At 30.8% G+C, this 18328-nt stretch overlaps 1 protein-coding gene across 1 annotated transcript; it reads left to right on the forward strand.

The window, feature by feature from the left end:
- Positions 1–1830: 1830 nt before the first annotated feature.
- LOC143230997 (transmembrane protein 47) lies at positions 1831–17318 on the forward strand. Its single transcript, XM_076465415.1, has 5 exons — positions 1831–2173; positions 7706–7771; positions 10490–10676; positions 12922–13071; positions 14971–17318. The coding sequence occupies exons 2-5, from the start codon at positions 7718–7720 to the stop codon at positions 15198–15200; spliced, it is 621 nt and encodes a 206-aa protein (XP_076321530.1). The 5' UTR covers positions 1831–2173; positions 7706–7717; the 3' UTR covers positions 15201–17318.
- Positions 17319–18328: the final 1010 nt, after the last annotated feature.

The following is an 18328-nucleotide window of genomic DNA, read 5'->3' on the forward strand; positions in this document are numbered from 1 at the left end:
AATATATGAAAGATTTTAAAGCAGTCAAGACTGTTAAAAAAATTTAATGACAGAAATTTTGGAAGAAAATTTGTGCTTGTTTATTTGCAACTAACCACAAAAATAACGAACTATCTGTGGTACAAAAACCCGGATTTTAGCCCTATGAGCTTTCAGACTTTCCATTGATCCACTGGGGGACTTTTATGAAGAAAGAGTGAAAGGGATAGTATATATTCGGCAAATTAGATAAAAAACACGAAACAACAGAACTAGAAGTAATAAGGAGAATGTATTGTAAGCATCTTTAAACGAAAAAAAATACTAATATCAATGTTTTTATGTTTTGCTGAATTCTGCTTGTTAATATCCAGTCTTAAGATCTAATGTTGAAAAATATTTTGATCCAGATAGAGCATTCAAATTAGAATAATTCTTTATAAGTGTGTGGATATCATTCTTTCACTATCACTTTCACATTCTTTCATTCACTATCCAGTAATCTATGCAGAGCTTTGTGGCCCCTTCATTCGTCGTCACAAACATTAGGTGATGCCTAGTGATTAGTACTCAGTTTTATTCATACTTGCTCCTTTATAGCTTATATCTTTTGAAAGCTTCATCCTGTTTTACAAGTGGGAATCGTTTGGGTAATTGATGTATTGAGGCTGCATATCCATTATCAATCTTATGAGATATTATACTTTTTAACTTATGTCATGAACTACACTGAAGAAAGCACCTTTATTTCATGAGCAAATCATGTGATGTATAGCAGTAATAGTTTATTGTAAGTTTGTTTACGTAACTATACAATAGTTATGAACTGGGGATTATTATATTATTGTATCATGCTACTAGAAGCTTTTAATTTTTTCTTGTTGTTTTAATTCAGTATTCTTTCATAATAATATCTCGCAGTGTGTAAAATGTTCAAGGTCTCTGTCAGACTATAAATAAGCATCAAAAATGTAGTTACAAAGAATTAAATAGATCTTGGGTGCAAGATTGTGAGTTCAGCGATAAGGGGTATATAGTGACGATTTTTAGAGTGGAAATATCACACATTGTATAATAATAACAGGGTACAGAAGAATAATTACTCTTGTTAAATTGTGTTTTAAAGTAACTGAACAAACCTTGCCGACTTTGACGAAAAGCTGTAACTTTGACATAACTGTGGTCACCAACAATGTAATGAACATTTGTATAACAATAATAATATTATTTTAAAACAAATGGACTTCATTGTTTTCTGTTCATCGTTGACATCTATCGCTAACAATTCACGGTTTGTTTTTTGTTTGTTTTTTTTGAATTTCGCGCAAAGCTACTCGGGGGCTATCTGCGCTAGCCGTCCCTAATTTAGCAGTGTAAGACTAGAGGGAAGAAAGCTAGTTATCACCACTCACCGCCAACTCTTGGGCTACTATTTTACCAACGAATAGTGGGATTGACCGTTACATTATAACGTCCCCACGGCTGAAAGGGCGAGTATGTTTGGCGCGACGGGGATGCGAACCCGCGACCCTCAGATTACGAGTCGCACGCCTTAACACGCTTGGCTTTACACGAAATACACTGACATCTAATACCTTTAAAAGCAAAGCATCATCCTTTAACTAAAAGAAAACAAAATAAAACAAAAATGAAGCTTCTGAGAAATTAAGCTATTTACGACTATTTTTCTTCTTTTTTTATGTTTCGTGGATCATGTTGTTTCTTAACAGGTCATCACAAAGATCCCCAAAGTACATTTAAACATCGGGCAGAATACATTTAGGAAAAAGGAATTTTTCCACAGTTGTAGTCCCGGGTTTGCCCTGCCGGCGAAACACCACTTGTGAACCTTCTCGGAATTATACAATTGATTCATTAATAACAAATAAATAGTTCAAATTTGATATTTAGTCTAAATAAAAGGTGTTATTTTAATTATGGAATGAACTTAAAGCTCAGATTTATATTATAAGCTCATAAAACCACTAAATGTATGCTCAATTTAGTGAATGATACGAACAGAACATGATAAAATATTATATCAATGCTTTTTTTGTATTAGTTAAACTATTTATACATGACAAATAAGACGGAAGAGGGGAGGTAACTACTAGGAGCGTTTCGAGTACAAGAGAAGCAAGGAACAGCGGTTGTTATATCGCCGTTAAGGCTTAAGCTTCGGGTTTTATACCAGGTAAGTGGAAAAAAGAAAAATAGTTATAAAAGGAGATGTAGCGTATGAAAATATTTAACTAGTTTATTTCTAGTTCATTTACTATTAGTATTGTATTAGACATAGCGACTACAAGACGTCAATTTAAAATGAACTATAAATATTATTCAGTAAATTGTAGTGTTGTTAATTATGGCCCATCCCTAGGCTTAGCAAGTGTTACTACTTGCATTACCGATAATATATAACAAGGTATGCAACAAACACTAATAACAGAAGTACAAATATTGGAATAAGATTTCGTAATTTTTCTCTCTTACATGAAACTCTGTAAATACTTAATATAAAAAGTCACTGTGTATATATGTATCGTACTTAACGACGTTAGCAGTAGTGAAGCATGTTAGGTTTAAATTTAGAAGATTAATTTTAGCAGTACGACTGAAATGTATAATCTACTGTTCACAGTACTTTTACCTTTTTATAGTGGGCATGAAGGTTAAAATACCAAAATTATGAAACTAACATGAGCATTCAACATTTGACTTTTTGAGGAAAGAAATTCTTTTTTTTTTTTTTTCCAGTGTAGAATGACACATTAAGTATACTCCTAAATTATTTATAGTGAAGAATATAAAAAGTTTGCAACTTTCTTTCCATTTGCTAAAGTATAAGGAATATTAAAGAGTGTATTGACCGTTTAGTTTTTTGTACCAAGGAGCATTCTTTTTGTAGTGTTTGTGTTTGAAAGTAATGCTGTTATAAGTTGTAATTCAGAAAAGCTGCTTAATGAGTTTAAAGAATTCCTATAGGGGTATAACTTAAGGACAGAAATAAACTTGTAGCTGAGTCAGGGATTCTCCTTCAGGCAAAATGCAGTACTGAATTATTAAGAGCAACAGGTGAGCTAGTCAGGTTTTTGGAATAGTTTTCAGGGTAAGGATGAATGTTATACCAGAGATAGACTTCAGATAAGCAGGCTAGGTAGTAGGATGTTTGGGAAATATTTGAAAACATTTATTAAAGATACTTTAAGGTAATGTTGCATAAAGGTGAGAGGGCTTAGAAAATATGAGAATAAAGAAATTGATAGTATACTGGGGCAATAAAAAGATTTAATGAAGGAGATTTAGAGTGTAAAAGCTGTATACTAGTTTTAAAGTGTTAAATTGAAAGATGGATATTATATATGTAAGAATGATCCTAGTTGTTGTAACCCTGGTCTTAAAAGTATTTCTTGCAAAATGGATGATTTCAAGGCTGTAGATAAAATGGAAGACTATGATACATTGGTAGTTACTGATAGTTTAGATGTGGATAATACTGATAATAAAAATCATTTGGAAATTCCGTACTATAAGTTATTTAATAATGATAAAATTTTTAACATAACATAGAGAACAATAAAATTTTTGGTTCTTTAAAGTTTTTCTTGCATATTCACACTGAATAAAAATAAAATTTGAAGCTACCCTTTGTCTTTAATAAATCATCAGTCACCTTTTAAGATGTATAATGTGCTAATTGCTATTACTATTGGGAGCTTATTCCATTAGTCAATTACCTGGTTAGAAATATATCTTTAACTATAACCTAGTTCGTTTTTTTCCAAATCTTCAATATGTTCTGTCATCCTCTTTTTTTTCTTTATAACTCGAAGAAATCAGAGGTCTTTATTCTTTCAATCTTAAAATATGTTATACTATTGTAAGATTTCAATAAAATCAACTAAAGTATCCATATAAATTATCTCTTCCATACCTGGAATCATTGTAGTATCCATTCTGTGAACTACTGTCAATAAACCAATAACCTTTCTTGGACAAGGAGGCCAAAACTGTACATTATACTCCACTCAAGGTCTCGCTAGCAATTTGTATACTGATGATTACCTATTTTGACTGGTAATCAGTATATCTTGTTATAACTACACTCAAAAATTATATTAGCTTTACTACTTTAACAATAGAGCACTGCTTCAGTGGCTTTAATGACTTATACGCCACTGTTCTGAGATATTTTTTACATAAATGCTAATTAGAGTTTGCTACATGTTAAATGTGCGATACAAATTATAATAACCTAAGTGCAATTGCTTTGTGCTTACTGTAATTAATGATCATTTTTATAATATTTATTCAACATACTGCTTGATTGAAGTTTTGTGTGTTTCATATAGTAATGCCACAATGGGCTGTCTGCTGAGTCCACCAAGAAGTTAATTTGTAACACCAATCAATATCCTTTCTATATGTCAGTAAAAACTCAAGCATTTAAAGTAATTTCCTAACTTTAATTATAAGCCCCTTTTATTATGTCTAAAGGCATACTCAGCAAGAACAGAAATGTAAAATTTAAGGATGACAAGGGACTTTGTTGTTTCAGCTAGGTAGTTCCATTCTGTAAACTAAACTAAATTTTAAAACAACAATGACAAAAATAAAAGCTGAAAGTCAGTCCTTAAAAGAAGAGGACTATCCATAGACCCAATGGTTCTTCTTGAAAACTGTTCACCTTGCACTGCTGTCTCTTCTTGATTATATGTAGCATTTAAACCCATGAACTGCAGATTTTATAAATGACCCTTGTTTGGGAAAGGGAAAAAATTTGATTTACAGTAAATGTGTAAGTATAATTTTAAATCGAGTAGTAGAGGCTTAATGGATTATAGAAGACCAACACTCTTGGCCAAACAAGAAAATATGCAATCCAAAGAGAGTATGTAGAAAAAGGTTGGCCAAAACAAGATTTTTTTTCAAAAATATTAAGTTTGACTAAAATTTGGAATGAGTGAAGGACCATTAATAGGTGATAAGGAGGGACTTGTTTCTGATGATGATAAGGTTTGGTTACTAAATCTACTTTTTTTATTAATGAACATTCAAGCATTATTCCTCATCCTGAACAATTGCTAGATTAAAATATAATCAAGTATGATGTTTACATTGCTTATGAAATTGTTAAAAATAAATTGGGAATGTTTAAGAATAAGAAACTTGGAACAGGTAATATTCCCCAAAGAGTTTTGAAAGAGGATAAGGATTGGAGATATGATCCAACTGCTAATACATTTTGTAAGTCATTGAATAGTGGGCAGGTACCAGTAGATTAGAAATTTTGCCAGTTTTACTCATTTCAAAGAAGGTTATAAAATTTGGCCATGTAAATAGAGGTCAGTTAGTCTTATAGTGGTGTTAACAGATTGAGAGTGTGATAAATCATGCTGTACAAAATCAATCAACAAAGTTTAGAATTTTCTTGGATAGGCAACATGGTTTAACAAGGGGAATCATTCTACTAGAGTTTTGATATTCATTGTAGAGGTTACTGCTTATGTGGATGAGGGTAAAGGTGTGGAATTAGTATTTTGGATATTTAGAAAGCCTTTAATAAGGTACCATATAAAAGGGCTTGTTAAAACAAAAAAAACTAAAGAGATGAGTGATAAATTGCTCATTAGATCAAGAAACAATTAGATGGAAAAAGGCAGGTAGTTATAAATGGAGTTCATTTAAACTAGATTAATGTCACAAATGGTATACATCAAGGTTCAGTGTTCAATCCTTTGGTCTTTTGAATTTACACCAATGATATGGATGAAGGAATAATTGATAAGTTACTTAATATTTATTGATGGTATTTAAGTTTTGGGTGTTCTTGGCTGTGGGGATGTTGTTGCTATTTCACAAAATAATTTAGATTATTTGCTAAATTGGGTGAACAAATAGCAGATGATATTGAGTTATATTGTTGTAAGGTAATGTATATGGGTTATCACAATTCAAATTATAATTTTGATGGGGATAACCATAACAGTTTTTGAAGTATTGTTACTTTTATGGTTCAACAGTCACAAATAATGTGCTTTCCTACAAGTCTTGGATAATTTGTTATACATTTGATAACACAGGCCTGCTATAGTTTTATTGCCTTGAAAGTTATACATGTTCTACAGTAGTTCTTGTACTTTGAATCCAAAATTATGTCCATGTTTCTCCATCACATAGATTTTGCATAAAATATCATATGTACTTTAATGTAAGTAAATCAGTTTTATTGAAATTGGGTCATGTTTTATGATTCTTAAAATGTTGATAACCAATTGCAACATGAGAATCTTGTCAATCCATGTAAAAATCAAACATAATAATAATAATTGTTATTGTGATAGACAAAATATTAATTTGATCTAAGTGAGTTTTTTCTTCCCACTTTCTAAGAAAACCTTATATGATTGAAAAAAAAAATTGAAATCTGTATAGCCAAATTGTGAAAAATCTGTTACTATTCTATGTAACCAACAGAATATTTTGGAAAGTCAGTAACACCATAAATAATTACACTCCACCAACTTAATCCAGTTCACACCAAAACAGTTACCAAGTAGTTTGCCAGTACAAATGGCATTTCAGACACTTCAGTGTTTGCTGTATTCCAGCCAGCTTGAAGAGCCCTGATATTTGCACTTGATATAGCAGATATAAGGTAGTTGACATACACCCTTCTTTGTCTTCACTTGATGTTCTTATAGTGTAATTGAAATTCCTGTCTGTTGCCCTTTGATTCTTTATGAACTAACTAACTAGTGATGTTTCAGTGATCAAATAAGGCTTTGTTCATTGCAGTTTATAAATGAAGGAGGTCAGATTCAGATAGATAATTGGCTATAGAACTTGTTTGGCTTTTGTTAAAGTTGCAAGTAAGGAGCAACATTCATAGGCAAACTTGGTCTCTTGTCTACCATAAATCAACAAGTTGCATCTAGAGTGAAATAGCTCAGCATTAATGATTATGATGGTTGTTGTGGTTTCAAGTTATGTTTTGGGGATGCATTAGCTTTTTACAGGTCATGTTCTTCTGAGCGGTATCAGTTCTGATGAATAACACTAATGTGGTATTTGTCCCATTGAAGGTCATTTGACTGAAAAGGTAACCACATGTTTTTTTTATTGTTTTTTTTTACAATGCTTTTAATCATTACATTTTCTGTTGATTTTTTTTTTTATTGTTGTCACTGCTTTTGTTTGGTGTTCATGGCATTCATTGTTGTTAGAATAATGCTTAATGTCACACTGTATTTCAAAGATTGTGATGCAATGGAAGCAATGAATTAACCTGCAATAATTTTTATATGAGTCTTTTAGGTTTTTTTGGAACCTCTTTGAACATTGTTGATGTTGATGCTGTAACTTTGGTCCACACAAGTGAGGCAAGAAACTATATCTTCCTAACTCCAACAACTGACTGGTCACTGATCAGAATAATGCCTCACAATTATAGAGACTGTTTATGTTAAGACATTTGTGTTCATTATCAATTTTCTTTTGTGTGTATGATACATTGATTGTCATAATTTAACTAGTTGCTTAACTAGATAGCTGTATTCCACAGTTGTAACTAGTAACATGTTATCAGTGAAACTAATTCACTGAGTAAGTGATATCCTTAGACTAATAATTTATTTTAGCTTTGGTTAAAAACATTTAATCATATCAAATTGTTTTTTTCTCTTTGTAATTAATTGTTTGCTTATTTTGATGTTTCATAATTTAGTGAATTAAAGAGATGCTGTCAACAACGACATCAGTTGAAACAGTAACAGTGGTACGACCTCTGAAGGTAAGCTTAACAGACAAATAACCCTGTAAATTTTGTATTTTCTAAAATATCTCTGTTATTGATTTTGAAATTATTAACATGACACTTATTATTTGAAATGACTGTAAAATGCAAATAATTTTTTTCAAATTTAATTTTTTTTTTAGGAAGTTTATACATAAGAATACCAATTAGAATATTCTAATGAAATTATTTATAATTAAAACATTATTGAAAATCAAGTTAAATTTTAACATATGGTGTTTAAAATAATTTATTGGATACTTAAATATATGACATGAATGTTGTTTGAGAGAACACTTAAAATAGTTGACTATAATATGGTGATAGTGTGTGACTGAAGTACATCGTGCAAGTTATGAATTATCAACTTAAACTGTATTTAAGTCTTGTTTAAATAATGGTGCTTATTTGAATAAAATATATGAAACATAGGGTACACATAAAATGGGGGTTTTCCTTGGCCAAATGCAGTCCAGCATGGCCAGGTGGTTGAGGCACTCAACTTGTAATCTGAGGGTCACAGGTTCGAATCCTCTTAACTCCAAACATGCTTGCCCTTTCAGCTGTGGGGGCATTATAATGTGATGGTCAATCTAACTATTCATTGGTAAAAGTGTAGTTCAATGGTTGGTGGTAGGTAGTGATGACTAGTTACTTTCCCTCTAATCTTACACTGCAAAATTAGGGATGGCTAGTGCAGATAGCCTTCATGTAGCTTTGCTCAAAATTCAGAACAAACCAAACCTTGGTCAAATATTGGCCCTGTTTTTATCATGTAAAGTTCCTGATGCAGCAGAGTCACTTTTTCTGTTCAAATGGAATAAAAGTTGCAGTTGTCATAATCCTATGATATTTATTTTAAACACTGTGAATAACAACATTCTTGCTTTATTATGTAAGTGTATTTAGGGAACAAAACATCGTGACTACTTCACAGTAAAAAGGACTTTCCTTTTCATGGCACCATGTCTTGCAATGATTCACATCCAATTTCCTAATTCAAAAAGACCTAAACTCATTTTAAAAAAAAAAAAAGAAAAATCTTTCTATTACCACACATAGTGAGATTTGTAGGAGTGATGTCATAGCAATAAAACTAATAGTTTAAGCTTAAAGAATTAATATTATTTTAGTTCAATTTTTATTGAATTTGTGTTTATCCTTTCATCACTAAAAAATTCACAGCTTTTACACTGTTTAGATATTTCAAAGATTTAGATGATGAAAAACCTAAAACAGCATCACCTTGTGCTATTACTCACACCCTTATCCTGCAATGGCTCAGTAGTAAATCAGTGGGCTTTTTGCTAAAAATCAAGTTTTTTAATGTGTGTGGTGGTCACAGCACATATAGCTCCTTCTGTAGCTTTATGTTTAACAAACTGTTCTTTATATCATCCAATAAACAAATGCTAACAGCTGTACAATAACTTTAAAGAATTACTAGTCTTTGTGTGTGTTAAAGAAATATGTTTTTTGTGACTTTGTGGACATACTCAATATTTATTTTGTAATTTCTAGTACTTAAAGAATTTATTTGCTATAATGTATAACTCTAAGTTGAAGAATATAAAGATTATTGTATTAACAAGAAGTCCTTAAAGTGTAACCAATTTACTGTGAACCTGGTATTTCATTTGTAAGTCATTATGATAGCCTAACCAGATATGGGAAAATTGTTACTGTCCTAATTTTAGATATTTTTATCAGAAAGAAAGAAATTTCAATTATAATGTTATAGAAAAGCAAGTTATTGGTTACATAGTTAATGACTTAATTTTAATAGTTTTCTTATTTTGTGATGTGTAGATGAAGTAAGTTTTAAATGAAATAAGACTAGCTAAATAGCACCATTGTTTTCTTTTGTATCATTTTAAAACCAACCAATATTTTCAAGTAGAAATTATTTAAAACTTGTATCCTCCTTTTTGTATTTGTATTTTTTGTTATTCTAGTTGTACTAAAAACTGGGGTAAGATTGAGTAGTACCAATATTTTCTTGTTTAACGTGCCTACTTTTATGTAACATCTGTGCAGGGCTTGCATTTTTATATAACTTGGCTGATTTTGCACATCTCAAGTTTTTTAACCAGATAAAACACTGGGCAGATTTGTTAAATGTCAGGGTATGCATTACATGATTGAACATCTGTAGAAGTGTGAAATTATCAAATAATCTAAATCAAGAGAAATAAGAATATATGTAACTAGTACTATAAAAGGAACATAAATGCCATTTTTCATCACCCTACTGTGTGGCACTACCATATCAGGGTAAATAGAATTAGCTCAGATCGAGGTATTGGCATTCCAGCATTCTATCATAGTAGTAAAGCACTAATTAGTAGCACAGTAGACAAATTGTACTAGTATTACTTTTGATTATTTTATTTTATGAATTTCTTCATGTGCAACTGGCAAACAGAGGTAAAGACTAATAGATGGTGTATCCCCATCACAAGGTTGGTCCAACTTCTTCAGTCACTTCCAAAACCAAGGGCTCATTTTATATCCAACATTATAGCCTGTACCCTGGATGTTTTAATTCATACAGTTTTTATTTGGGTTTGTTTCAGTGTCATTTATAACAGGTTTGGATTTGCCATTTTAAAGCAGTGCTTCCTTTTTATTGTGCATAACTGTTGAAATATTAATTTTATATATATAATAATCATCACTTACAAGTTTTTGCAGTATATTTTCTTTTTGGTTTAGGTTATAGCTTTTATCTGTGGTTTGATTGTGATCCTGTTGATGATATTATGTGTGGCGTCTTCTAACTGGTTAACAGCTGAGAAGTTTCGCCAGGGTCTTTGGGAACACTGCATTGATGAGAATGCACCGCTGCCACTTCCATTTGACTTGAATGCCAAGCCTGGCTGTTACAAGGCTCGTTCAGTTGGTAGGTTCCAGTTAGGATTGTTTGTGAATCTCACTGTGTGATTTTTTTTCTTTTTTGTTGATATGATTTGCACTTTGTTTTTGTAAACCATGTATATATAGTGCTTTCAGTTAAAATAGTTCCATACTATTTATATATTCTGCTTCTGTGTAGATTGTTTTTTATATAGAAACTGAACAAAATAAACAACATAATTATTGTCAATATAATTATTAATTTACCAAACAAGTTCTGATGCTAATTAAAAATGTAAATAGATTATAAGCTTTCTGTTTGCCCCCAGTGGCTCAGTGGTATGTCTGCAGATTTGCAACGCTAAAATCTGGGTTTCAATACACATGGTGGGCAGAGCACAGATAGCCCATTGTGGAGCTTTGTGCTTAATTCAAAACAACAGCTTTCTATTATTTTATATTTTGAAAAATCATTAACTGGTGCTGCAGTTGCCATCATATTTAAAATACATTACTGTAATTATAAGCTCTTTCATATATATTGTTTGGTAATTATTAAATAGGAAATTATTCTTTTGAGTAATTTTATAGACATTTACATTAACCCTTTGGATACTGTAATTGGAATTTGATAAACAAATTTACCCAATGGTGTCACAAAATTTTTTTAGTATTGTGAAAATCAAGATACTTGCACATGTTTGAATTTGCTGCATTAGTAAGAAATTGATTTTGATATTGAAAAGATATGATAAAAAAAGTCAAATTTTGAATTTCATTTTTTAGTGGATGATTAACACTTTTCAAGAACACACCTGAAACTTAATGACATAATCATAGGGTTAAACTGTTAAATTTATATAACTGTACCAAATACTCTATTCATTTAAAAGTTATTCTATTGGTTCTTATGTTTCTCAGGTTTACTTTGTATGGACTTGTGTATGGGATTTAAGGCTGTTGTAAATGTTTTCTATAGGTGGCATGAATGTAAATAATTTAAGATAAGTAGATGACACAATTTTACTGGAGGAAAATCCAGGAATAATGCAACAAACTGTTGGTAAAATTTGAAAAAAATGTAAATAATTTGGATTTCATATGAATGTTAAGAAAACAAAGTGATCATCAGCAAGAAGAAACAAAACCTCAAAGCTGAAATAATAATAAATATAGAGGAACTATAGTAAGTAAAAACCTTTATCTACCCTGAATAGTTAATTATGGAAGATGGCATGTGTGTAGGAAAGATAAGTTAAAAAAATTGCAATTCAAAAACTGCCTTTAATAACATTAAAATTCTGACATAAAAATAAATCTCCAACTAAAAATGAAAATCATCAAATGCTACATATAATCAACACTGTTGATGCAGAGTCTTGAACATTAATAAAAGTGCACAACTAAAGCTGGAAACATTTGAAATGTGGTTATTCTGATGAACTGGAAGAATGCCATGCAAATACAGAAAAACAAATGAAGAGATTTTAAGGAAATAGACATATAAAAAGATAACTCGTGGACACCATAAAGAAATTAAAATAGTATACTTTAAAAATAGAAAAAGACAAAATACAGAAATTTATGTTAAAAGAAAGTGAAAGAGCAGAAGGATGTTGAAGAATGAAATGGAAGAATAATATCAAACAGTGGACAGACCTTAAGATCTCTGAGTGCACAAGAAGGACTCAAGAAAGATGGTGTATTTGGTCAATCTCACTAGAGATGGCACAATATGAATAAATTAAGGGGTTTCTAATACAGCCTTATGTGTCTTGCTATCTCAGTGTTAATTATAAATTTATGAGAAATCAAGGGACCTTTGGGCTACTATGAACATCCATTGTTCATCTCCCTCAACAAACAGTAAATTTGTTCACTAAATTGAGTTTTCATCCTCGTAATTTTTTAGTTTAAAAATCAGTAAATGTTTTCACATTCAAGCTTATACAAAAACAGGTTCAGTTAAGTTCATTCTGTCGTGAATACCTTTCCTATTATGCTAACATCAGGTACAAAACATATATAAAGAAATTATTACAAATAAAAAGATGGGTCACTTTAATACTGAATCTCTTACTATGGTTCAGTGAAAGCAATTCTTGTTACAAAATACATACACAGAAGATATGTTTTCCAGTAAATATTCTAAATGTGACCAATTAACATTAAGATTGTGAAAACAAGAAATGTTTTGTTATGTACTGTATACTTTACTAATGGAACATCAGACTTTTAGCCCAGTAAGCTTTATAGTTTCTGAAATATCTGTATTCATATTTCACTTGTAGCCTATATCCAAGGGTCTGCTGCACTTTGTGTGATCACTCTTCTTTGTGACATTGGTGCCACTGTGTTGACTGGTCTAGGACTGTGTAATAAAGAACCTACTCGCAAGTACAAGTTCTACCGATTAGCTCTTTATGTAATGGTTTGTGCTTGTAAGTGAATTTTTATTATTTTTAACAAAGTTCAGTTTCTTTGTCTTTCATATGCCAAACATATTTAACTGTCTTTAACTCGTGCGTGTGTGCAGCTAGTATGTTTAATTAGACTGTGGTGAACTTTATGAAACTGCATCTTCAATAACTGATAACAAGTGCTAACTTGCATTACTTCTTTCCATTGTGTCTATTCAGTACAGTTCATGTACATGAATATAAACACGCATTAATTGTTGATGTATGAATGAAGGTTCAAAGTACTAATGTCATGACTTTTATGGAGCTACATTCAAAATTTAATCAAATGGTTTTATTGCCAATGCATGTCAATAAACTTAGCATCAGAAGATATAATTCAAATTTTAATATTATACAAGTTTTGACTTCTTACTTTTAAAAGAAAATATTTGAACAAACTTTCAGTTTTATAATTTTTTTCTTCCCTTATATTGGTTTCAGAATGTACACCAATAGATTCACCAACTACAGATATTGACAAGCCAGAATGTAAAATATGAACCACCTACCTACCTTTATTTTCTGAAATATTAGTAAATTTATTACCCTCACCACAAGAGCTCCTCCCAGTTCTTTGTGCTATTAAAATTACTTATTTATTCCATGTTGTCAGTGATACATGTTTATAATTAGCAGAAAGGCCATTTTGTGGAAGTATGTAATTTATCTTAAAGGTACTATACCTCAAGCAGATTTTATTGAATGAAAACCAAAATTGATTTCCCAGTAAGTAATGAAATTTAAACCTTTCTATATGTCAGTTACAAAACCAGATAAAATGAGAGTTTTGGAGCATTGTGTTTACCTGTTTGAATTATTTTTTGGGGCATCCAACAAAGAAAAACTTAAGGTTAATGAAAATTGGCTTCTATGACCAAAGAGCCACAATCTTAAGTATTACATTTCTTATAACAAAAGTAACTAAAATGTAGAAAGTAAAAACTTGTAACTTAAAAAAATATATATATTTTTTTCATCACGACGAACATATGTTGTTAGACAATGCATGATTAACTTAAGGGTAAAAAAAAAGTAGTCTTCACTGTGTGACTTATGCTATTCTTAACAGTCAGACATAATTAAAAGAGCAACAAAACAATATGATGACAGATAAAATACAAAATTTTATTGAAAAATGGAACATTTGTTATCCTTTTAGGAAGTTCTAGAGGATATTTAGATAAAATTTAAACTGTACAATGTAAATGTTTATTTTTAACATCACTTTACGCTCAGACCAGCCTCAATCAAATTGAGTCAAGTAAATTCAGAAAACTCTTTACTAAAAATACTTTATTTTGAAATGTTTACTAAGAGCTTACCACATTTGGTAAAAAGGCACAAAGTAAATTCAAAATTATAGTAAACATTAATACACCAATATGGATTCAATCTGGTTGATGAACCCTGTGCACGTGAGAGTTAAAGTGAAGAAAGGAAAAATGTGTTAATCTAACGAAGCATAAAGTATAGGTGTATTTATTATATCTGATGTGTGAACCATATAAGTTCTGTAAGGTATTAACTAATCAACCTGAGCCTTAGTTTATATCTAATTTTGTATGTGACAGTGGTTCTTTGTGACTACTGTGAGCTGTTATGTGCATCAGTTTTCATGCGTGACGGTTACACACTTTGAATTATTGTAAGTTAATTAGAAACATTGTTTTCTTAATAGCGTTTAGAATGTCAATCTGCATTTTGAAAAAAAAATGTGTGTAAATATAAGTTCCAATTTAATATATACACTTTATGAAAGTTAAAATTAACTACACACATTTTTTTGTTTAACTTGTTATCCATCTGTTACCACTTTCATATATTTAATAGCTGTACTCGTGTATCTTCGATTACTAATGACTGTTGCTGTGTTTTCAGTGTTCTGTATCCTGATTGCCTTGGTTATATATCCAGCCTGTTTTGCTGCAGAAATTGAAGAAAGCAATCGACAAATCTGGGAGTTTGGATGGGCATATGGAGTGGGATGGGGGGCAGCTATTTTTCTTTTTGGTGCCATTATCTTGCTTTTGTGTGACAAAGAAACTGAAGAAATTTACTATAAGCAGAGAACCGTTACTTACAATGGAAGTAATGAATCCAAAGCCTGAATTGGTATTAGTAACCACTGTACATACCATTAAACATTTTTTGATAAAGGTTGAATGAAATTTTGCACAGTCATGGACAATCATCTGTGTATTTTCTTTTCCTTTTTGCTCCACTGGAGAAACTTGACATTTCTCGATAAGAGAACTGTTAAGCACAGCCGTGTGTTGTGTGTAAAATCCGATGGCCAATTTTAGTAGAACTGTTCAACACAATTGTTTTGTGCAAGATCAAATTCCTGCTATCAAGTTGGTAAACTGTTATTTCTTTTAAGTATAAAAAATGTGTGAAAACAAACTTCAATCACTCCTTTTCATGTTCTTTATAATAAATATTCTATAAATCCTGTTTACAGAGTTATTATGGCTGGATCATGTAACACGAATGCAGGAAGTTTTGTTGTTGTTTTTTTAAATAGATAAATTTCTGTTTATATTTGTGGTAAATGTATTGTAGGATTAGTAAGGTATTGGATTTAATTTTTTGTAATTTTTCTTAAAATAGTAAATAGTTTATTTTAGTGATTTGTACAGAAGATTTAAAGAAAATTTGGAGAACCTGATGTTTTTGATTCATTTACAAGCAAAACATGTTTTACAACTTTTTTTTCAGACATTGGTAAAATATATTTATCAGTGAATGTGTTACATTGTAAACTGAAAGTGTTACAATACTAGCAAACTTAGCTGATAAATTTGGAACAAAGTCAAAACACAGGACAAATAACAGTTGTCAGCACTGATAACTAATATGTCCACAATTGTATGTGAAATGTTAAACACAAGATATATAATTTCTTTCTGTTGGCAGACAGTTTCTACATAAGGTATTGTGTAAATTTTTATTTCCAGTTTATAGGAACTGTCTTTTCCTTAAAATTTTTGTCAAGTATGATGTGTGAAAAATTCTAACTATAAAAACTGCAAATGGACCAAACCATTCCAGATAAAAAATATTTTGCACAAACTGCTGGTAATTAATTTATAATGTATGTTGCTGTGAGTTTCCTTGTATTAAATGTAACTGTCACTGAATTATTTGGAGTATTAATGTTTCTCTTTGATTGTATCTAAAATCCAGGGCTCGTATAACTTCCCAGGCACAGTAATTCCTTAATATCATTTTTATGATTACTCAGGAAAAGCAAAGCTTGAAAAATAATACATCAGAGGTAATGGAAAGTAAAATGCACATTAAAGTTTCCATCCATATAAGTGATCCTCAGAAGGAGAGAGTGGTTCCTACAATCAGTAAATTCTCTACTGGGCAGCTCAGTTAAGTAGAGAGTGGTGACAATTCTTATCCAGGAGGATTGAATAACAGTTACAATCCATACCTGAAAACATACTTTTGAAGTGACATTGTTTTCGTCTTTATTCTTCCTTGTCCTTATGTGATCACGTTGATCGACGTTGGTTACATACTTTCCTCCATGTTCATTATTTCTCGTTTCAGTAGTAATAATAAAAAGACTTAGTGCTTATTAATAGGGGGTGAGACAAATATACAATCTGATATTTTGCTGTCTGATGAAATCTGATTGGATATATTAATTTTCAATGAATCAGATAAGTAGTATTTCCATCAATGGATTATCTTTTAATAATACTTGCACTTGCATCATATAGCCCACTGGTGCTATTGAGTAGTTTCTGAAAATAATGGTACTTTTGCTGATACTAGAGTAGAAGTCCTAGTTATAAGAATCATTGTATAGGTTAAACTTAACATGCACCCATGTTACCACTGTATATCAGTAGTAGTAGTGACAGCAGTGGCAAGCACAGTCCAAACAAAGCAGCATCTTATCCACGTGTTTTGCGTTTTATTTCAAGGACTGGTAATGGCTGCTCACATGTGGAACTATGCTTCATTAAAACTATGACCAAGGAACTAATCTGTTACACTAATGAAGTGATAGCTCACATGAGCTTCCTGTTACACATTTTCAGTATGAATGGTTATGTCCACTATTAAATCCAAACATGTCCTACTCCAATTGGACTATTATTTGTTGTATTCTTATGTGGCTACACTTAGTGGATTCATTATTTATCTCAATTTGTAAATAATTAAAACTACTTAATTTGCTTAATAAAATATACTGCTTTCTGATAAAATGTTTTATTTCTAACTCTTGGCTCAATGTAGAATCATAGTAGTGACTTTATGAGAACCGAACCCTTAAACAGCAGCCATTCATCAACTGAGGCTGCTACCTACAACATTCCTGCTGTTTAAGGGTAAATTGATTGAGTGCAGAGAAATCCTTATTTGATATGAAAATAGCAAATCACAAAAAATTAATCTCAGGTCTAGAGTCTAAGAAAGCAACAAATCTTTTACTTGCCATTTTATTAGATAACTAATAAAATTATCCAAGAAAGTAATACCACAATTTAAACATTCCTGTTTATTTTACCTGAAAAAATGTGGGTTAGAAAACAAAAACAATAAGAAGGTAATGGAGTTGATAGGTTTATAAACCTTTGAATATGGTTAATGGTTTGATAATTGTTAATCGATCTACAAGAGTCACTGTATCAACGTATAATGTGTATAACATGTATTGTATTTCACGCACAGGAAAGAAAAGTAAAACATTTAGATTAAGTGTATTGAAACTTTTTTAAAAACTGTAATCTTAGCACTAACCAAATGTTAATTTTCTTCAAAAGGTAGAATCCACGCAAGATTTTCTAGTTTAACTATGATACTTAACAAGGTTAAAATAAAAATATTCTTATGTAGTGAAAGAAAGGCCTTTTAATTCTTGTGTCTTTATTTAATGTTTAATAGTATCACATACTAGCACACTGCTACACAAGTTCTTTGTTGTACTTAGCATACAAATGAATTCAAATTACACTATGTATAATAAATTGAGTGGAATATACAGTTGAACTTGTAAATAGTAACAGTGTTAAAAGCAATCATTTTACCACTTGTTGTGGACACAATCTCATCCTGACAATGTTTGAAATATAAAGTTCCTGTTTTTCTCTCAATAAAAATGGCACTCATAAGAATAATTGCAAAAAATCAAATAAAAAGGATTTCATTGCATCCTTAACTAATTAAAAAGGCTGTCATGTTATGTCAATAATAACATTATCAAAATTATTCATGA

Source organism: Tachypleus tridentatus, chromosome 10 (assembly GCF_004210375.1).
Source record: "Tachypleus tridentatus isolate NWPU-2018 chromosome 10, ASM421037v1, whole genome shotgun sequence".
Classification (NCBI taxonomy): Eukaryota; Metazoa; Arthropoda; class Merostomata; order Xiphosura; family Limulidae; genus Tachypleus; species Tachypleus tridentatus.